Source organism: Rhipicephalus microplus, chromosome X (assembly GCF_043290135.1).
Source record: "Rhipicephalus microplus isolate Deutch F79 chromosome X, USDA_Rmic, whole genome shotgun sequence".
Classification (NCBI taxonomy): Eukaryota; Metazoa; Arthropoda; class Arachnida; order Ixodida; family Ixodidae; genus Rhipicephalus; species Rhipicephalus microplus.
The window spans coordinates 168,704,857-168,727,577 of record NC_134710.1 but is presented as its reverse complement, the minus strand read 5'-3'; the positions used below and the strand labels follow the sequence as shown (position 1 = coordinate 168,727,577).

At 40.9% G+C, this 22,721-nt stretch overlaps 2 protein-coding genes across 3 annotated transcripts in view; one reads left to right on the top strand and one right to left on the bottom strand.

The window, feature by feature from the left end:
• The window catches only part of LOC119177134 (uncharacterized), a 75,709-nt gene that overhangs the window by 51,754 nt on the left and 1,234 nt on the right, over nt 1–22,721 (top strand). For both annotated transcript variants that reach the window (XM_037428523.2, XM_037428524.2), the window contains one exon: nt 15,304–15,480. In XM_037428523.2, the coding sequence (XP_037284420.2) occupies nt 15,304–15,480 (177 nt within the window). The remainder of the gene's footprint in view (nt 1–15,303; nt 15,481–22,721) is intronic.
• Nucleotides 9,611–22,721, bottom strand: part of Maf1 (repressor of RNA polymerase III transcription Maf1) — a 70,617-nt gene continuing 57,506 nt past the window's right edge. Inside the window, exon 6 of the mRNA XM_037428525.2 lies at nt 9,611–11,126. Within this exon, the coding sequence (XP_037284422.2) occupies nt 11,084–11,126 (43 nt within the window). The 3' untranslated portion in view covers nt 9,611–11,083. The remainder of the gene's footprint in view (nt 11,127–22,721) is intronic.

The following is a 22,721-nucleotide window of genomic DNA, read 5'->3' as shown; positions in this document are numbered from 1 at the left end:
GAATCAGAAGTTCTATTTCAGAAAAACACTACTAGCACGACAAAAAAAAATTTTAAGTGATAGGGCATTGACCTGTTTTTGCTTAACGCAAATTTGGACTGGCAGCAGTGGCATTGCACGAGCTACAAATTAAGCAGAGTTCCCTGTTCTTGCAGTTATCCTGACCACCCGTTTCTTTGCCCGTCCCGGCTGCTTCGTCAGCGGTTATCTTCGTCGTGCTTCATCGTCGCATTGCCCTTGGAAGGTGCTGGATCATCCACACGTAGTGAAGCTGCAACTGCGCGGTCACTTTGTGGCCTGCTGCTAGCATTCGACCATTTCGCCGCTGGAGGTCACTGCCCTGTGAGCAAGCCCTATAAATTTGCCAGCACCAGCACCGGCTCTTCATTGGCAGCAGTGGCATTGCACGAGCTACAAATTAAGCAGAGTTCCCTGTTCTTGCAGTTATCCTGACCACCCGTTTCTTTGCCCGTCCCGGCTGCTTCGTTGGCGGTTATCTTCGACGTGCTTCATCGTCGCATTGCCCTTGGAAGGTGCTGGATCATCCACACGTGGTGAAGCTGCAACTGCGCGGTCACTTTGTGGCCTGCTGCTAGCATTCGACGATTTCACCGCTGGAGGTCACTGCCCTGAAAGCAAGCCCTATAAATTTGCCAGCACCAGCACCGGCTCTTCACTGGCAGCAGTGGCATTGCACGAGCTACAAATTAAGCTGAGTTCCCTGTTCTTGCAGGTATTCTTTCAAGCTCTTTTCTGTATAGCTTCTTTTTTTTTTCAACTGCAGCTGCTGCCAAAAATTGCGTTCTGATTTGCATTTTATTTTTTCTGTGTCTGCAATTGTTTTGTTTTTTATCAAGAGTATTTGTCATGCCAACTAATGCTGAACTCTCAAAAAAGATTGAAGACCTTCAGGCTAAAATTAACAGCTTGGCTAAAGACACATCTGAAAAGGTCTTCGGCAGGTTCTTACTCAGGCTGCAAGAATCGTGCATAGATGTTGCTGAACTAAAAATAGAAGTCATATCCTTACAATTGAGTGCAGAGCACTTGAACGAACTTGTCGAGGACCTACGTAACCAAAATGTCACATTGGTAAATGAGAATAAACAACTAAAAACCCAGAATGACTCCCTCAGCCGCAAGGTTGAGGAACTGGAGCAATACTAGCGCATGAGCAATGTGGAGATCAAGGGCGTTCCCTGCTCCCGGGGGGAAGACTGCAGTGCAATCATGAAAATGATAGGGGAGAAGGCTGGCTGTCCCATATTGCCTGCTGATCTCGACATTATGCATTGTGTGCCAACACCTTGCTAAAGATAAAATAAGCACTATTGCGGGCTTCTGCTCTCGGACTAAGAAATCTGACTACATCACTAAAGCATGTAAGGTGAAGCTCTGTGCTAGTGATCTTGGTATCACTGGTGGTACTAACGCCCCTGTCTTTATCAATGATCATTTGACTCCAAGCAACAAGGTCCTCTTTTCCAAAGCCTTAACACTAAAAAAAGTAAAAGAACTGGATATTTCTCTGGATAGACAACTGTCAAATTAAAGCTAGAAAGACTACTAATAGCAGAGTCCTGCGCATTCGCAATGACGTCGATTTGACAAAAATAGACTAAGCCCTCACAATGTGATCATTGCATCATTTTTTCTCGCATCAACATGGATGCTCTTATAGAACCAGATTATGTTAACTCATTTATAAGTGGATATAATTCTATCATTCATTTCAATGCTAGGAGCCTGTGTAAACACTTCAATGAAATCCATGATCTCCTTTCTTCATATAGTAACTCTTTTTCACTTATTGCCATAACGGAAACATGGTTATCAGTTGCTGACAGAAATCTCTATTGCTTCCCAAATTATAACTCAGAATACTGTAACAGAACGACTAGCAGTCATGGTGGTGCGGCCATTTTTATATCTCCTGATCTTTCTTATAGGAGAGACATGATTTGCACTTGCCTGTAACTAATTGCGAATCAGTTTAGATTGAAATCACTAATTGCTCTCGATCAGAGATATCTCATATTTGGCTGCATTTACCGATCTCCCTCATCCTCAGTCGAAGATTTTTTTTCTAATCTTGAAAATGTCCTACACATCATTTCCCTTGAGAATAAAACTGCCATTTTAATGGGTGACATCAACATTAACTTACTCAATTACACTTCACCTGTTATTAGTTACACTAGTCTACTGCAAAGCTATGGATTTGAGTCCTTAAATGATGTTCCTACACGGCAAGTTCCCAGCGGTGCTGGGACCCTGATAGATCATGCTTTCTCCAACTCGCTAATATCTGCAGGTGAAAGTTCTCGACAGTGACATTAGTGATCATTATCCTTTGCTCCTACGCTTCAATCAACAATTACGTCCTTGCACTCTTCCTCATTCGGAATATGTCCTGGATAAAGAGAGTTTCACAACTGCCATAGAGGACTTAGGTTGAACCGAGGTTACATCTTGTAATGATCCCCAAAAAGGATTTTCTAAATTTTTAAAAAATTTTATTGCATATCCAAAAATTTACTTCCAAAATGAAATGTAAAAAAATATTAGCATTTTCTCATAATCCGTGGATGTCTCAAAGGCTATTAGCTGCTTTACGTAAACGCGACAACCTCTACAAAAAAACTAAAAGTCAGCCGTGTAATACTAAGTTAATTACCCGCTACAAAAAATTGCGTAACGCTGTAAACAAGCACTTAAAAGCTGCAAAACGTTCTTTTCTAAAAGAAAAAATATCGCAAGCAGGTAATAATGCTAAACAAAAATGGGACATTGTAAACTGCTTTCTAAACAGGAATTCTTGCTACCAAGTATTCAGAATCGTAATCGACAACATTGAATTTAACTTGCCTATCGACATAGCTGACGCTTTCTGTTCCTACTTTTTTAGCGCTGACGCACCCTGTCCCACACAAATCACACCACTTAGACGCCTCCCTCATTTGTTTTTTTCTCTTTCCCACTACTCCTGAAGAAATACATAATGTCATAAAACACCTCAAATCCACCGGTGCAAGAATTGATGAAGTCCTGCCTGCTGATATCAAACTCATTTCGCCCCTAATTTCTGATATATTGTGTTTCATTGCGAATTTGATATTCAAAACGGGCATATTCCCTAAAGAGCTTAAATGCGGTAAAATTATCCCAGTTCATAAAAAAGGTGATAGGACATTGATTAATAATTACCGACCCATTTGCATTCTGCCCTTTTTTGGTAAAGTTCTTGAGAAGTTGATTGGAGTATGCCTAACTAATTACCTTGATAAATTCAATATTCTGTCCCCTTGTCAGTTTGGCTTTTGCAATCATTTCTCTACTGATCTAGCACTCGTTCATCTAACTGATCAACTAAAAAAATTCATTGACAAAGGTTTATTTGCAGGATCAGTATTCATCGATCTAACAAAAGCATTTGACAGTTTAAATCACATTATTCTCTTTACTAAACTTGAAGCGATCAGTGTATGTGGTCCTGCTTTGGCGTTACTAAAAGCTACCTGCATAACCGCGTTCAACTTGTGTCCGTTTCTAATGTTTATTCTAAGGAATTATCTACTAATATTGGTGTCCCTCAAGGATCCATTTTAGGACCGCTCCTGTTTTTAATTTATATGAATGATCTTCCTAATTGTCTGTCCTTTACTAATTCCATTTTGTATGCTGATGACACTATCATATTTCTTCTGACAAAAGCATTTCACTTCTCGTCGACAAGCTAAGCACTGACTTGAAAAATGTTGGGGAAAAAAAACATGGGGATTGGCACAAGAACCGCTTGTGCCAATCCCCATGGTGACACTGAGTGGTTTTTTGTTCCATGAATCAAACAGAAAGAGAAAAGCGGCATTTTATTATGTGTGATAATGTACAGAAAGATCTTTTAATTTATTATAACTGGTTTGGTTACTAGTGATTAAATGTATTCGGGACACTTCACGTCATTGGGATCATTTCAAAATGTCCCACTTGTGGTGCATATGGTGTCGTACATTTACCTTAATTTCTCAATTAATTAGAGTGCACTCCTGTTGATAATATTAGTGTTTTAATCTTCTTCATCTTTCACTTTGGCATAATTTGTTATTTGCATTTAGTGTCCCTTTAAATTACCCGCACAGTATCCTCTGACCTAGCCTTGAGCCTAAAGCTAGAACAAGTTGAGAATTAAAACAAGCCAAAGAATTGAAACAGGTTGAGATGTTCATACTGAACAACACCGCTCTCGTTCTATGGCTTCTTAGTTACTGTCATGAATGAGTCTCCAGAATGGCTCACTGTTTATCACTTCGTGACCAAGGCTGTCTCTCTAAAGGCTTAGTCCTATGATAATTAAGGTGTGGACCACACTTATCGAAGGATAATGTCAGTCTTGTGCCACCAGTAACCTATGCTGTTCTCAGCGTGGAAGAACATGCTAGCAAGGTGAAAAAACATGAATTGGGCAGCTTCGACCACTTATGGCTTAATCATTCTGCACTGCATGTTTTATTGCGATAGCAATTATATGGACACTCGGCTGGATTTTGGCGTTGACGTGGGCGTAGATGTCATGCACCGTATATGTATACGTATCTATGCAAGAGAGAAAAATATCTAGAAAAAACACTCCGGCGCCTGGAATCGAACGTGGGACCTTTGCGTCGTGAAAGCGAAGCGTTAACCAATGAGCCACGCTGGAGCACATCCTTCACCGTTCGAACGGCGAGCTACTTATATCTACCACTTATCGCTGCTCACAAGCATCTTGGGGGGGAATAGTGTTTTCAGCATTACCAGCAAGATGGCGCAATGAGCGCGCATCGCCACATCGCGTGGCGGCGCCCGCTCTAATTTGCTACGCGTACTTTGCCCGGCTTAGGGAAGGGGAGAGATGCTCCCTCACGTGTTCTTACCTTGCGGCGGCGAGGAGGGGAAGGTCATACACCTTGGCTGGCCTCGTGCTTTACCTGGAACGATTCTACTGTAGTTACCGAGTGCACAAAGGTCACTGCAATCATTGCAGTCTTTTCAGACACATCAAAGTAACAGATGAGACACTTATTTGCGTGCATCCGTACCTGTGAGTACGTTTTGTGCTCATGGGTGGCATGTTTCGATCTGCTTTCCATTCTGCGCGTGACCTTTCCATTTGTTGCTATCGCGTTCATTGCTTTGCCTTTCCGGCAAAGCTGTGACTTACTTTTTTCTGACTGCTGAAATGCAAGGTTGAAATATATGATAGCGGGACGTGAAATTAAGGACTCGGGAATAATTTTTCACAAATGCTGTTTAGGCAGTGTGTGCGTTGTATGAAGAAGATGGTTAGAGTATCTAATGCACGGTATGAAAAGAAAGAAGGTTGTGACAGCACCAACATATACAATGCGTCTGCCGTTGCATATCGATGCTTTTGTTTTGTGTGCAAAACAAGTTTTGGACAGGCTACCTAAAACATATGCTCGAGGTGTCTTGCATGCTCCTGACAAGCAAATAATGGAGAGGTAAGCTGAGGTTGTAGGCAGCAAGTTGTGTACATGTCAACCCTTCAGAGGCCAAAGCAGCACATCCACACAGAAGCTAGATGGAAAGAAAATCTGAGGATAATAATTTTTCCTAAATACAAGTCACCAGGTTGAAGTTTTTCTGCTCTAAAATATTTAAAACTGTAGATATGCACACAATGCAAGATGGCAACAAGAAAAAGCACTGAAGCAAGTGCACAGAGCATAGGACTTTTTGGCCCATTATATTTAGTGTACAAACAAAGCACTTGAGAATGTATGTTATTGAATTTTTTCTGACACAAAAGCGCTCTTTGATAAAAAACAATTTTGTCAAAATTGAGACCAAAGCTTAGTTTATTTTTTTAAAACAAGTTTTCCCACTGTTGTAGGAAAACGAAAATGTTGCAAAGGCTTTTTGTACTTGACACTTTTTTCATGTCTCTTTGTCAAATAGGAAACACACCAAGGCTCATAGGCTCATCAATATGAACAAACTAATGATTTCGGCAGTGTTGACCCCCCCTATCTCTCCCCATTTTTTTTTTTCATTTTTTTCTTTTGAGGACAACGTAAAGAAAGCATGGATATAATTTACAGTGATGGTTAATAAAACAAGCACAGTAACAATTTGACGTTTATAATTTGCATCAAGTTTGGCCATGAAATCTGAGAATATTGGGTAAGCGAAAACAAGACTCTCGCACTGCCACCTTCAAATATTATGTTGCCGTGCTGGGAACATTTTTCCGAAATAAAATTTTGGGTTCTATGCACTTTGAATTTGCCCACAAACACATTTAAAAAAAGACTAAACAAAAATATACACCGGACACACATGCTTGATCTCTTAAGGGATCACCCCTGTTTTTCTTCAGTGTATGGCCGAATTGCAGATGCTGAATACAAGGGAACAATCTAAGTGTTTCTTTAAATCAGCAGGCCTAAGAGCTGCTTGTTGTTTGTCTATGTGTAATGCAAGCTGCAAATCAGGTCATCAGGGTCAGAATGTAGTATAACAAGCTGTTTTTGTTCAAGTAAGGACTATTACACCTTTTAGAGTTGCGTTAGTGGGAGTGACGTGACATGTTCTGAAACAGTGAGCAGTAGACTGCATACTATACAGGGTGCCCTAGCGAATTCTAGCCAAAGTATGAGAATATGCCTGTATTCAGCTAAATCCATGTTGCTGACTATTGCATGGAGCAAGTCATACTCTTTTTTTAATATAATTGCTTAATCAGGCAAGGTTAATTAACTTCCACAGCAGCAAAGCTGGACAAGAATTCTTGTTAGGAAGATGTTGACACATTTTTAAAACGTCCCAATTAGACAGTTTCTAATTTTTTATATATAGATATTGGTGTTTTTTTGCTTCCCACAAGTGCCTGCAAAATAAAATATCATGCAACATGCCTGCTTGGGTGCCATAATTGCAGTGCTCCATAACTTCCCACCTGCAAGCAACTATAGCATTAGGCCACATGTGCTGCCGTTTAGAAGGTGGCATGAAAGCAATGCTGGTGGTGACGAACTTGTTGCTCGCAGTAGCTCAACCAATGGTCGTTGCATCTGCTTATCATTATATTGAACTACCACAACGGAAGCATGTCATTTGTACATGAAACGTTGGGGAGCATTGCAATAACTAAGCACAAGTACATGCGTCACATAGTTTTATTTTGCGGCCATATGCACTGAGCTGAGCAGCTACCAGAAATACCTCACGAATAGAAAGCTAGCTGTCTAACCTAACATTTTGCAAACCAACCTACAACTTTCAAATTGGAATTTATTGCCTGGATTTGCTGCTTTAGAAGTTAATTATTCTCTTCTCATTAAACATAACATAAAATTTGTGCGGCTTACTTCGTGCAATAGTCATGAAGTAAGCCACACTGATTGTCCTGAAGTGTGGAAGCGTAGTTTTAAACTCTGGCTAGAGGTAGCTAAGCCACCGTGTATATGTCTATACAAGTTGTGCTCCACAACTTTATCCATTATTTCAAAATTAAAAGGTGGCCGATCATTTAGACTCCAACCAAAAGTTTTGAAGAAACCCAACATTTCAAAACCGACTTGGTTCCTTCCTCAGGGGTGACTGCAGGGCTACGTCGCAGCGGCATCTTCAAAGCACTCGTGGTGCAGATAATGACCCCCCTCTCTCTCTCGTTTTGCCGTGGAGAGCAGTCCACGTGTATACACTGGAGGAAGGGTTCCGAGAGAGCGGTTGATGTTATGGGCTGTCGTCTGTATATGCCACGACTCGAGTAATAAGCTTCTCCTCCAGTTCGGCTCGCTTTCAAGGATGGCCGTCAGCGACGGCCATTCTTCCTCGTGGCCACAGCCGCACTGAAGGCATTGTTCACTCACTGCATGCTTGAGAGTAGCACAATAGCAGTACACAAGTACTGCGTTGTTGTTTTTTTTCCTCACTGGCTTTTTTTTGCAACTCGTGAAACAGGACTATGTGCGAGGTGTCATATAGGAAATCACTCAATTCATGGTTTCTGAAGGTACTCTACAACTCTGCAAAGATACTTTGGGTCATCAGAAATAATTCAAAAGTTGGTCATTAAACTCATTAACTGAACCCTAAAATGTTTTTTTGAAATTTTATATTGTCAGCATTATGCTATGTCATAAAATCATTCACTGTATAAATTAACAGACACACCTTGCATGAAGGCAGCATTGTGTTCATACAATGCATTTAAAACTCCTTGAACGCACAGCTATCACTGGCGACAACCTCACACTTGACTGTTTGAGCTGCATTTTCCTCTTCGTGGCCTCTGTAATCAACTCTAGCAGTGTGCCGTCAGCGTCGTCACGCTGCTGGAATAGCTATGTAGTAATGAAGCACATGGTTGGGGTCTGCTTCGACGAAACCTCGATATCGTATCAACACACAACGCTTTGTATCATAGGCAAACAACACTCGCTGTCCGATCGTATTCAATCAGATATGCGCCACTGTTATGTTGAAGTATAAAAGGCCTGTAAAACTGAAGTGCCCAGTTGGAAACTCATTTGGCTCAGTCACTGAGATCTGTAGCAATGCACATGTTTAAAGTTTTGAAATAAATTAAATACTTGATGCAGAGCACTTTAATTAGTCTACCAACGTTCCTTAGTACTTCCTTGACCCACTCAATGTGTTCGCACAAAATTGTAAAAACTATTTCAGTCTCCTTGAGGGAAAAATTTAAAAGCTAGCTTTAATGAGTGTAGGCTAGCATGAACATTATACATTTGGGTCACGACTCAAATTATGTGGGACAACCTGCACAGCATGTACTGTTAAATTGCTTGTTTATCATTCGTGCATACTTTTTGATACATACAAATTATGTGTTTGATAAGCTAGGCATGATGAAATGTAAGCGTTACATTTGTGATCACTTATGCTTAGAATGTGTGCCTTTTACCATTCCTTGTAGGGATAGAAAAATCGATGAAATATTAATGGATTGAAGGCACATGGTTAACCAATTAATCCTAATCAATCTGTCTTTCAATTATTACATTTAATCAATTAATACTATTCACTTAATCAATTACTGCTACTACCACCCCAAGCCCAATACCACCCCTTGGCCGGTACGCATCAGTATAATGCCTGTAGCATGAGTACGAGGTGAGCAATGGCGAGATTCAGATGTCAAGAACGCGTGATCATTTTCACTACAGCGCAAATTCATACGCTGGTAGAACAAGCTCAAAACTGCCTGCGACCCTACCCAATAGAGGCAGAAATAAACTTGCCCTGGTATCGTCACCTGTAGCGTCAGCTTGCAAGCCCTCCCCAAGGTTTCAAGTGTAGCCAGGAAGTGGCCCTACCCCGACAAGGTAGACATGCACTTGCCCGCTTCTCTCCGCTCGTAACTTAGTGCATTCACCCGTATACCCTGAGATGTCAGTGTACGATAAAGAACACCAGGTGGTCGAAATTACCGGAGCTCTCCACTTCGGCGTCCCTCAGAATTACGTCAAGGTTTTGGAATTCGTGAAACTCCACATATATTTATTAACTCTGAGGTTGTTTTTTTTTAGAACCACTGTACAGTGGTCCATACAGTTTATTGGTTTATTTATGAATTAATTGCTTAATTGATTTTATTTATTTATTTATTTATTTATTTATACTGTTAGCCAAAGGCCGATACAGGGTGTAGTACTAAAAATACACTTCACACATCGTTCAAGACTCAAGCACTACACAGCGAAATCAGGACAGACAATACAAATCGTAATTCAAACCAAAAGCAAATCTAACTAAAAAATAAAACGCACAAGAGTGTTCAAGTTTTATGTGTGTATATATATATTGTACAGCGCACTTTAACAAGATATTCACACGTAGCGGTCTTTCCTTATGGTGGCGTATTACCTCGCAGTGTGTAAGAGATGACCTCGAGTCCATAATCAGGTCGTTGGTGACATTGTTCATTGTCTCGAGTTCGGGCTTTTGGGGATAGTACATGCTCTTCTTGTCAGCCCCCCATTGTGATGGTATCTTCGGTTAGCTGCTCGTTCGAGTTCTGTCCAAGTGCATTGCTCATGATGGTAGAAAAGTGAACGGGCTTCTTTGCAAACAAGTTTTCTAGCTTGGAACCATCGCTGACATCAGACTTGTTCAACTGCATGTTTTTCACAGGCTCATTCCCCAAAGTTCTTTGCATGCTCCTTCTCTGGCTTCACTGCCTGCTCCTCCTCTGGGTTCTGTGCATACCTGCACTCACTGTGCGGGTCCAACAGACAGTCTTTGCAGTATGTGTCTGTCAGCGGCTTCTGAACGAGGGGTCCGAAGCACACAGGTGTAAGCTGGGAGTGAAGCTGTGACTTGAAAAGCTTGCTGTTAGCGCTGGCATCCTGCTGGCATTTTGCTGACCCACTGAGATTCTCGCCTGTCGGCTCGGACTTCAACAGGATAGTTTCGTCAATAACTGTCGTGGAAGTAGTTGCTAGCAGTCCGTCTCGATAGTTGCAATCCATAACTTGACTGAAGACATTGCATCGGGTAGCTTCCGCAGACTCCATCAACAGCTGTGGAGCCGAAGCAGCAAGATGAATTTTGGGCTGTTCCTCTTGTGCTGCCACTACATTTGGTTGAATTAACATCTTCTCAGTGGGCACACTGACAGCCAAGCCCTTGTACGAAGATTCCGCTTTAAAGGATCTCCTCCCATTTGCGCGCACTGTCACACATGCTTCGTTATCGGTCTCCCTTCGCTCACACAGATCAGTGTTTTCATTAATAATATTCTGCTCTTCAACCCTGGAACGTCCTTCAACCTGTGACATTTGATTTATATCCTTTGGAGTACTTTGTTCTCTTTTCACCAGCATGACGCGAAGAAACTCTTGGAACGTTCGCAGCCGCCAGCGGTCTAGTTTCTCTAGTGCCTCCTTCATTGGGCTCACCATATCGTCTTTCAGTCCATCCATTCTTTGCATCCCACCGCTGCCACCAAATGAAACATAGAGAACCGCACACGTAAACACAACAGAAGAAAACACTATTTCGGACACAAACATGGCTCCATCGCCTAAGCATCACTTCATCGCTAACTGCTCGCCTATATCATGTGGTCCTCTTTCTCTTCATCCAGCTTGCTCCAACTGCACGTAACAATATATATAGGGACCAACAATGAGTGGTGAGGAACACAATTGCAGACACTACACTCAATGAATACTGTTCTATATTACAATGTTACACTTTATAATATGCATTTTTACTTCTGAACTGGTTTCTGTTGCCGTTATATTTTATTGCTTAGCAAATAACTTTTTTTTAATCAATGAATGAAAGAGAAAGTATAATAGAAGGCAAAGAGAGTGGCTTGAGCAAGTATGGTGGGAATAAGGGATGTATATTCAGTTCATAATTGTAAAACTGGCATTCCTGCAAGGCAGTTAACTCAGTTTACACCAGTTACTTATTTCCGCAATCATCAAGCGCAATTTGCTTGCACTGTATGAAGCTGAAAAACTAGTTAGCCATTCTTGTAACATTGGACTCAGCAACTCTCTTGAGCACGCAAAATAGACGAACCCCAGTACGTGAAACTACGGCCTCGTCTTCACTTGAAGCACAACAGGTGCCACCATTATTTGAGCACAAGGAAGCGCACACAAAGATTATGAAAACAATCTAATAGACCCTGAAGAAATGTGTAACGCTTGCCCTCATGCCAGCAAGCCCAGAGGCCCTCGTTTTCTGCTGTGATGGTTAAGGAGAGCAGTCGCGAAATACTGTATGTTGTAATACCTGGCCGTGGGCCCAACCAATCACAGTTCGGGCACCACGGTTGTCTATATCGGTTGCAATGTTCCACACCTGACCAGAGATCGCGGGACAAAATACTGTCAGCGGCAGTCACGTTTTCGATGGAATCAAAAATGCTGGAGGCCCGTGTACTTAGATTTGGGGACACTTGAAGAACCCCAGGGAGTCGAACTTTTCGGAGCCCTTCACTACGATGTTCCTGATAATCATATCGTGGTTTTGGGATATAAAACTCCAGATCATTATTATTATTATTATTATTATTTCACTTAAATCTCTTGCCCCGTTGCACTGGTCTAGTGGCTAAGGTACTCTGCGGCTGCATTGTCGATGGAGAGGCAAAAATGCTGTAGCGTTGCGTGCTCAGATTCGGCTACACATTAAAGAACCTCAGGTAGTCAAAATTTCCAGAGCCCTCTACTACAGAGTCTCTTATAATCTTATGGTGGTTTTGGGACGTTAAACCCTACATATCAATCAACTGAAATCTCTTAAACGGAAAGACCTGAAATCTTTCAAAGAATCGATGTAGTTAGAAATCAGCCTGAAGCGCCGAGAAAAATTGTTGATTGGATGTCTCTATTTACTGCCCAGCATTTCCCCTGCCTTGTTTCATGATGTCATGAATTCTATTGTACATTGTCTCATAGTGGGCACACACTTTGTCTCATAGTGGGCATACAATCATTGTTTTTGGTGATTTCAATGCACCTAGAATTGACTGGAGCACGCTTACCTTTTCTCATTAGTCATTTTATTGTGAAAAAGGGCAGCCTGCTCGTGAATTTTCTGGCATTTAATTTTCCACTGCAACAAAACACAGGCGTCAATCGCAGAGACGTCTTCGACTTCTGTATGTTTAACGATCAACCCATTGAAGTTTCATGCTCTGACACCTCTCGTATTCGTCCTGACTATTTCCACCCACCACTTAATATAAGATTATTTGTATGTGCCGAAACTGCGAGCTACAGCAGTCATTTTAACACATTTCCAGGATATGTTTTCAAGAAAAAAGACTACACAAGCTTTTATCATTACTTGTCAGCCATTCATTGGTCACAGGTTGCTGACAAACCAAACGTTAATGACCAAGTTGAGCAGTTTATGGAACTTGTATGAAGCAGCATGCATATTTTATTCGACGGTATGAACCTAAACAACATGAATATCCCCACTGGTTCTTCCCCGAGCTTATTAGTGCACTGAATCTTAAAGCTCGCGGACACAAGAAGGCTAAATGTTCTCCATTTAGAAAGTAGAAAGAAGAGTTCAGCTCTTTGCGGTCTCTCTCTAAACGTCTATATATAAATGGGACCACAATTCATATATTGCATTATTAGGAAAAAATCCTTCCGACAGGCCAGCTGAGTTTTGGAAGTATGTACGCAAACGGTTTAGCATAGGTGGGGAGTATTTCAGGCTGCTTGACTCTGACGGTGTTGAAGTGCATGCCGTCACTGAGTGTGTTGCCATGCATTTTTCATCCTTTATAAGACCTCAGACTCTAGGACTCTGATAGGACAACAGCACAAGACAGTTAGCACATCTAGTGGTCTGTCGCTGGATGAAGAGCTTGCCTGCTCGTGCATTAGGTGCTTAAAACCGTGTTTATCGTGCGGTCCAGATGGCATCCCTTCCCCTGTATGGACTACTTTATTTAATAACTGTCTGAACGCTTCCACAATGCCCAGCATGTGGAAAGCTGCTCGTGTTTTTCCAGTATTTAGGTCGGGCTGCAAAAGTGATGTTTTTGATTATCGCCTGTTTTGTCTACTTTGTGCCACATCGAAGATCTTTGAGCTGGCTCTTCAAAACATATTGTTTGTTAGCGTCAATAATTGATTGATTCCTAATCACTACGGGGTTCTCCCTGGCCGCTCAACTGCCACAAATCGTGCTAGTTTCATGACGCAAATATCTCCACCTATTTCTCAGACAAGACAGGCTTACGTAGTCTACTGTAAACTGAGCAAGGCTTTTGACGCAGTCAGCCAATGACTGTTCTTGGTTAAACTTGCAAACTTTATGTCGACCTGTCTCTTGTTAATCTCCTGCACAGCTATCTTTTTAATAGATCTTAATAAATCATGTTCTGTTGCCGTAAATGGCCAAACGTTTTCTTTGTACAGAGTGACTAGTGGAGTCCCTCAAAGGTCGCTGTTAGGCCCCCTCTTATTTTTAATTTACGTTAATGATGCTTCTTTTGAAATTCGGTATTCTTCTTTTCTCTTGTATGCCGATGACATCAAGCTATTTAAAGATATTCATTCATTTAACTACTGTCGCTTGCTGCAACCAGATTTGCATTCTTTCTCCACATGCTGTGGTAACAATAACCTTTTTCTGAATACCTAAACAACCAAATTCATTAGTATATCTCGCAAAACATCCATTGTGTCATTTCCGTACTCTGTCAATACCATGTGGTTATGTAAGGTTTATGAATTCAGTGATCTTGATGTCCTTTTCGATGAATGAATTATCAATCAAATTGATGCTTGATTAATCAATAAATATTTTAATTGACCATCCCTACTTTCTCATGGAAATGGAAAATGTGTAGTATGTATTCCACTGATGGTACTCACATTGTTGGTAGCTAAGCAGGGTGGTAGTTCACGCTGCTTTCTTGAAGAAGCCACTACTTGTTGCCTACTTAAGATGAGAGGTAAACAGTGCATATCTAGAGTTATTGAGTTATGATAATATGCACAAATACCTCAATGCATACAAATACCTCCTAGTCTCCTCTAACTTGGCAAAGTGTTAGCGAGTGCAACTTGTTGTCTCGGAGTACGGAAAAGTACTGTTGGTGATGGAGCACTGCATCTAACAATTTATGCTTAAACTGTGTATGAGATGGGTTGTTCGTTTCAAGTCTATATGCTCAAAATTAAGCTTAAAAGAAAAAGCAGTGTTGTTTACCCTTACGAGTAATGCTTCAGGTCTTGTTCAGCAGTAAAGTTACACAAACTTAGATGCTGCACTGTGCCTATCCATAGTTGAGTGCAGTTAGCATCAGCTCAATTTGCATGCGTGGCTGGCAAGGACTGAAGCTCTTGCAGTTAATGATGCACACTTACCACGCATAATTTGTTTATCATAACTGAATGTAAGTTGTAGTGGCAGCACAGCTAGCTCTAGCATCGAGCACTACCTGTCGAATGTAGATTCCTTACTGCTGCTGTCACTATCTGCCATTCATTCTCGGCATACTCTGCATAAGCAATCTTTTTGTATCGTAATACAGTGTAGTCTGTAACTGGAGACGAGGCAAAGGAATTAAGTGGTTTAAGGCAGTTAACGAAATGAATTCTTAAAATATCTGCACAATTCTCAGGCTAGGTCGGTTTGAAAAAATTACAGAAGTGTGCGGGGCTATTCTGCCCAGCAAATCTTATTGAGATAGATTATCCTAGAGAAAAAAAATTGATTTCAACTCTCAGAGTGAAATTAAACTTCCACTTAATTTGTTTTTGTTTTTGTTTTTTGTATTTTGTACAGGAGCAGTTAGAGCTATACGAGATGGAAAAGGAGCTTCTTGAGAAGAGGAATGAAGCAACGGAAAGTGAGCTCTCCAAGCTCTACAGGAAGGTCTCTGAAATGATGGGGCACCAAAATCATAAACAAAAGATCCACTACCTGAGCAACCTTCTGGAAGAGCAGCATAAGTCTAGGAAGGTCAGTAAGAGCTTGATCTACCCATGACGTAGATTAGAAATTCACACATATATTGTATATAATTTTGTAATGAAATTATCTTGCTGGTTTTTTATTTATGAGATTCTGCTCGAAGTGCAGCCTGGCCTGCTTTCAACTGCTTGCTCATGTTTTTCATCATTTGCTAAAGTCGTACCTTTACGACTCTGTGGAAGTGACATTATGCTGAGCATAATGTCACTTCCACAGATGCCGATGTCTGTTAGTTCTCATTAATGTTGTTCATTATAAAGGAAATGAGCCTTTGAATATACACTTTCCTAAGTTCATAGCGAGGGTGTCATTCTGGCAGATTTGATGCCTTAAGGTGGTGTGTGAGGAAATATTTGATCAGCTGCCATCTCGTAATAATATCACGTTCTAGGCCAAACAGGCAAGAAAGTGTTTCACACTCGCCACAATGGCAGCAGGTGGCACTGACTGACGCTCTTGTGTTTAATGCATATATATATACCCTACAAAGATGCCGGGCCGAGGGGATAACTGCCACCGTAGCTCGGTGCTAGAGCATCGGACGTGTTATTAGAAAGTTGCAGGTTCGGATCCTGCCGGTGGCAAGTCATCTTTTCGTCAACTTTTCTTTCTTCACATTTCTATTACAATTACTTCCAATAACATCCCCTATATTTTCCCTGGCATTATTGTCTGTTAGTTTTCATTATATTGTCTAACAAAAAAATGAGCCCTTAAATATACACTTTCCTATGCAGTGCATGAACTTGCGGGCTCTGTTCCTAACCTAGTTTTAAGTTTTTAAGTGGATTGAACCATTGCAAATGTTTTCATATTACTCCAAGCATTCATAGGTACCTGAATTAATGGGGCCCTGCAACAGCTGCAAGACAGTGCACTAGGCAGTGTTTATTGCATATGCAATGAAGGAAATTGACAGGAATGTTGAAAACAATAGTTTGGCACTGACCACTGTTTGCTGGCTATAAGTGATGCAACAGATACATGTGATAAGTGATGTCACACAAAACTAAAACTGGTGAAGATAGAACTGTGTCAAGAAAAAAAAGTTATACTCTCACTGCAATGATGGCAGCGAGCACAGTAGTTTGTCAATAATCTGATCGTCTGTGGTACACACCAGCTTTTATGCATGTGTGATCGAATCTTCCAGTGTTATTGCTGCTGCTTGTGTTAGCTCCAGAATAAACCTTACTAGTCACCTAGTGTGCATAATCTTATCGCTGAACACCATGGCAGATTTTGAAGATAGCTTGTTTCAGGTCTACATCATAAATGAAGTGGGGGAAAAAAAGTATTTTTAAAAGTAGTTTTGCCTGTTTGTAAAAAATGTGTAAAACAACCTAATAGCAGTCTCTTCTTTCTCCCTCTTTATTTCTCTCTCTTTCCCCTAATAAATAAAGATCCTACCTTTAATGAAGCCAGGCCTTTAATACTACTATTGTGCAAGTCAACTTGATGGCAAAACGCACTCTCCGCAGAAGCTCATGAATTCTAGGCCGATTGGTGGAGATCCAGGTGTTGTAATGATTAATCGATCGACGTCGTTTATTTTGGAAACCCTGCTAGAAGCTTGTTTGAAGTGCCTCAATACATGTCATTTAGACAATATTCAGCAATAAGTCGAGAGTCAATACAATCAGCTGAGAAAAAAAAATGTGGTTTTCGCCTTCGAGTCGTCTTCGGAGATGCATCAGAACGAGTCTTGGCTTTTCAGCATCAAGGTGCTGTTGTATTTTATGGCATTTCCCCGCCACTTCTGCTGATTTGTTGTGCAACATGTTATTAAAATGATTTCTGGCAGGAGCCTTGTACATTGATGACCACATAACTGTGTTGGAGAAGGTTATTTTATAATATACAATTTTATTAATCCAGTATTCTGTTTATTTTACAGAGTATAAAAAATATATATTGTGGAATAACCTATTCTGCTAACCATGATGTCCTTATTTTTTGAATAATCGAGTGAAAGAATGAGTGCTTCGATGAACATTTTTCTTCATAATATTTACTATGTATTGAGAATTTTTTTTTATCTAGCTCTTCATTAAAGCCCCATTATAATTCTTCAGGTGTGTCTATGCCAGTGCAGCTGACTTCCTAAATGTAATCTAGAATCTGAAATTAGCTGCTCCTGGGTGCTCCTAGACACAAAATTAGCTGCTTCAAAGTACTCCAATATGGAATTTTCGCTACTCCAAAGTGTGCCAAAATGAACATTTTGATGCTCCTGAAATTGTTTCAAGTTGGAAGACCTCAGTAGCATCACTGTTATCTTGATCTCGTCGACACTTTTGGAGTATGACTTGACCCTGACAAACTTCGAGGCCACCACCATGGCTGAGTTTCTGACCTGAAAAGCACAGCTTTTGTACCAGATTTGGCAGTTGCATTTTAATGGAGGTGAAATGCTAGAGGCCAGTATGCTTTTCGATGTCAGGGCATATGGAAGAATGCTAGGTGGTTGAAATTATTTGGAATCCTTCACTACGGCATCTCTCATAGCCGGTCTCCCTTTCAGACTTTAAATCCTGCAAACAAACCAAACAAAGTGATAAAATTTATGCCATCCTAAAATTTCCTCTCTCAAGGTCACTGACAAACATCAAGTTTTGTTAGGCCATGTTCTTATTCCTGCCACTCTGTCCAAGATTTTGGGATGTTACTGGACGCCTTACAGATATTTGAAAAAATGTGCACCCCCTTTCATGGGTTACTTCATAAGTACTACTATGAGGACTCTCACAGGCACTAGAACTACGGTGGGGTTCTACAGTCTCTCATTTCATTACACTAGTGATCTCATTATCAATCCTGACCTATTTGAACCTAAATCCCCTGACAGAATTGCATATGCAGAGTTCGTAGCAGTCCTTAAAATTCTTGAAAACCCTTGAATTTCGAAATGGCATTTTCAAGGCCTTGAAAACCCTTAAATTTGTTTGAGGTCCTTAAAAGTACTTGAATTTTGTCAATCGAAGTTCCATTAGCCAAAATTTCATGGATTTTTTTTTTTTTTCGCTTGCCTGGCAGTCTTGTCTTCTCAAGCCAACAAACCATCCAATCCAATCCGTTCCTCTAGCGATATGCAGTGTTATAGTACAGTGTACTCTTCTAGTACACTGTAGTTGTGGTAGCGCCTGCATGCTTGCAGCAGCAACGGATCTAAGCCTGGCTTTTTTGTGGAGGCTGTGCAAGTGTGCGCAGATATTCTCAGTCGCGTCGCTTATAGTGTGACTATGCCAGGAAAGTGCAAATTCCAGCCGTCTTGGTCATGCATTGCTGCTTATAAGTGGATTGCACCAGGTACGTTAAACTCTCATCAGGCAAAGTCTTCCCATGTAGGAAGAGCTTCAACGTGTCATCACTAGGGGAGTCTGCCCTTAAGTCGCATGAAGAGTACGAAACACATTGAGAACACAAAAGTGACTACAGTCCATGGTAACTTAGGTGCATTCATGGTGCCAACGATACATATAAGGTAAAGTACAAACTTTTATGCTGTAAAGTGTGGTGATGCCATTTTCTGCAGTTTCAAGTGTTAATTTAGGTCCTTGAAAAGAATTTGTTAGGTCCTTGAAAGCCCTTGAATTTTTTTTAACTTGAGTGCTGTGAACCCTGATATGGATACCAGTGGTCATGGCATAGGTACAGTTTTAGCATGTAAGCTGGGCTTATGCCAGTTGGGAACATGACATAGCCACTCCACAATTTGTATTCAGCAAAAAATGTAAGTAAAGAGTCATTTGTGGCTTATACGTTCATGAAAATGGCCTACACAAAGAATCTTTAGTTCAAGATAAGGCCTTGAAGTCGCTCTCTATAAAACCTGCCTACCGCTAGCAATTGTCATTTTGCCATGGTTTAGGTGACGTCCTGTGCTGCATAGAGTGAAGCTGCCATCTTCTACTAAATTGGTCAATTTCAATGCCAAACTTCAAAAATCTTGAATAGCTCGATTGCATGCACAACTGTCCACAGAACAAAATTATTTGCCAGAATGCAGATGCTCGCCCAGCAAGCAGCTTGTTACGTTGCGAGCGCACCATTATTGCCCGACTCGCATGCCACTCGCGTATTTGCAAAATATTCAATTATAGATTAGGTGCTTGACAAAATGCACTAAAATTTCACCAGCTTGTTTGTGAATGCACAAGGGATAACTTGCATAACACAAATCATAATTGAAAGCGGGATGTCGTGGCCCCTTTAATTGAGGCTGCAAGAGTTTCAACATAGTGTGGTACACAAGTCTTGTCACCTGCAGCATTGACATCCCTTTTTCTCTTGCACCAAAAATGCTGCATGTTTTATCTTTGTATCGCTGAGGGGCAGTGTCGTGATACCTATCTTGCAGGACTCGTTCACTTGAGTGCCAGTCCTTATACCCTCCCCTACAAGTTTCTTTCTTCGGGACACTACTTTGTGTACTTTGCACCAACAAAATGTGAGGCCCTGATCCTCTCATTATCCCAAGGCTCCTTTGCTCAAATGATGCATCCACCTAGGGACATATTGGCATATTTCACATCAAAGAGTATGCCAAGCATCTATGACAGTGATGGAAATGCTACTTCAAACTGCTCCAAAAGAGAAATGCTGCTCCAAAGTGCAATATTTGTTAGTAATCGCTCCGAACCTGCTCTGAAACGGCTTTGGGAAAACTAAAAATTATGAAGTTAAACCATGGAACCATCCAGCGCACCTAAATGAAAGCAAGAACAAGCTGTATACTGTCGTCTAGTATACAGCTTGTATAGTAGCTATATACTAGAAAATTGACAATACTACACATTACTAGCATTTTTGCATCTCATGTAGCAATGTACTTGTAACTTACAAGCAGACTATTTTAGTGAAATGCGTGTGAGGTTTCTTAGTCTCACTAGCCGCTGTTGTGATGAAATTGATATGTGGGTAATCGCATTTTGCACTTTCATCAGCTTTGACCATGTTTATCACAAGGACAACCATTTTAAATGTTAGTTCATTTAGCGGATTAGATTTTTTAAAATTTCAATTCTAGGCACTTCAGCAAAATATGAAAATGATGCTTGGAGTTTAATGACCATCCATGTGCCTAATTATATTTCTTGCAATTTGCAGTGATTATTGTATGTGCAATATGTTAATAATAAATATTAATACTTATACAAAGCTTAAATTATGTATTAAACTCATGAAGTCGTTCATAATATTTTGCTATCTGCTTCAAAAACATCAATAGCTGCTCCATACTGGCATTTTTTCTACTCCAAAGCGCCATTTAAATGTCACTTCCATCACCGCTACGACTATGCCGCTACTTCTCTGACCGAGCCTTGCAAGTTCTGCCGAGTGTTACTTCACAGCTTGTGAACCATGCCAACACAGAGGCTTCCAGCTGGTTATTTGCAGCCACTTTACATCTCAGCTTAGCTATTTGGTAATGTTGGTTTAGAACTCTTGAGCTGTTTTTTTTTTTGTTTCTTGGGGAACAAGTGGGTTGTTGTTTGTACTGCCTGTGTGACCAGAAATTCTTTTAACCACTTGCATTACTTATGTGGCATATTTTCTTTTGCATGATTCATGCAATATTGATGCATGGTGCCCAATATCAAGTGCTCAACAACCGGGGCCATGTGTCTAGTGTCTAGTGTCGGCATACCGTCTCCTACCATTCTCAAAACATTGTCTCACTCTGCAACTGAGCTGTACACAAGCAGACATAATTAAAATCATTAATGCTACCATCGAGACTAGGATCTTTTTCTGCCTTAAAATACCTTCACATAGTAACTTATCCACCAAGACTCTCCCACCACAGCGGTCTAGTAGTGCAGAACTAGATGCATGTTAGAGAACTCCAGTTGGTCAAAATTTCTGGAGCCCTCCACTATGGCGTCTGCATAATATTGTGGTTTTGAAACGTGAAACTTTAACAATTATTATTATTTATTACCTCCCTGGACTCTGCCACATGTTACATTCTACCTTTTGTAAATTTCTCACGAGCTGAAACACGAAAATTCAGGGCTAAGTAATGCACACTCTTTTGTCTCTGGCTTGTACATTTTTAGTCACATCTGCATAATTTTGACTCTAGCCCTTACAGCAGTCCCAAAATTACCTGTAGAAGCCAGATTTTCAGCAACGTGAAATAATTATTATGCAAAATTGCTTATAGCAGTCATTCTACTAACATTATACTCACTTCAGTCTGCAAGTACTGTATAGCTGGGAACCAATGTCCTTGGAGAGTGAATATTCCATCGATCATTACTCACGCTGATTGCACTCAGTAACTGGAAGCAGCACCACTATAACTTGTCACTTCAGCGTAAACTTTTGGTCTTTAGTCACCCTCTCATTGAGTTAGACATTGCGAGAAACTGCTCTCGTCTTGCAAAGGCACACACTGCTTGGCTCGCCAAGTGACTTTATGTGCGAGATTACACCAGCCAGTCCTGCCACATCATCTTCTGTGACAACCAATGACATAGTCCGCATCACCAGGCTGAAGTTCTACAACTTTTCTTCCTCAGTAGAAATATCCAACAGCACCAAGGCTGTGTTATTGTCACCAGGGGGTAGTGCTGCAATACAATATAAACATGACAGGCAAGAAACTAGTGGAGCAGAAGCTGTCCAGTGGCTGTACTCCCATTGTACAGCCATAAATAGCTCCCTTTATCTGATCCAAAACACATAAAAGTAGTGTTGATTGAAACTTTATATTCTCGAGTACTACTTGCAGAATAAAATAAGCTGCATTTTCATCGTGGACTACATGCCCCACCGCGGTGGTCTAGTGGCTAAGGTACTTGGCTGCTGACCTGCAGGTCACAAGATCAAATCCCAGCTGCGGCGGCTGCATTTCCGATGGAGGCAAAAATGTGGTAGGCCCATGTGCTCAGATTTGGGTGCACATTAAAGAACCCCAGGTGGTCGAGATTTCCGGAGCCCTCCACTACGGTGTCTCATAATTATATAGTGGTTTAAGGACGTTTAACCCTACGTACAAATATATAAAAAGCAAGTGATTCATACCAAACACTGTGTTTATTATGAGACTATCTGCTGCAATTGTGTGAAATTAGCTTGTAGCTTTGTTGCAAAAAAAAAACAGCCATTGGGTGCAAAAAATACACATTGTAAAGCAAGCTCCAGCATACACAATTGCATATTTGCACTGTGGTATCATTGCTGTTGTCATTTCAAAATAGGTGAATCTCGCCCACAGTGGG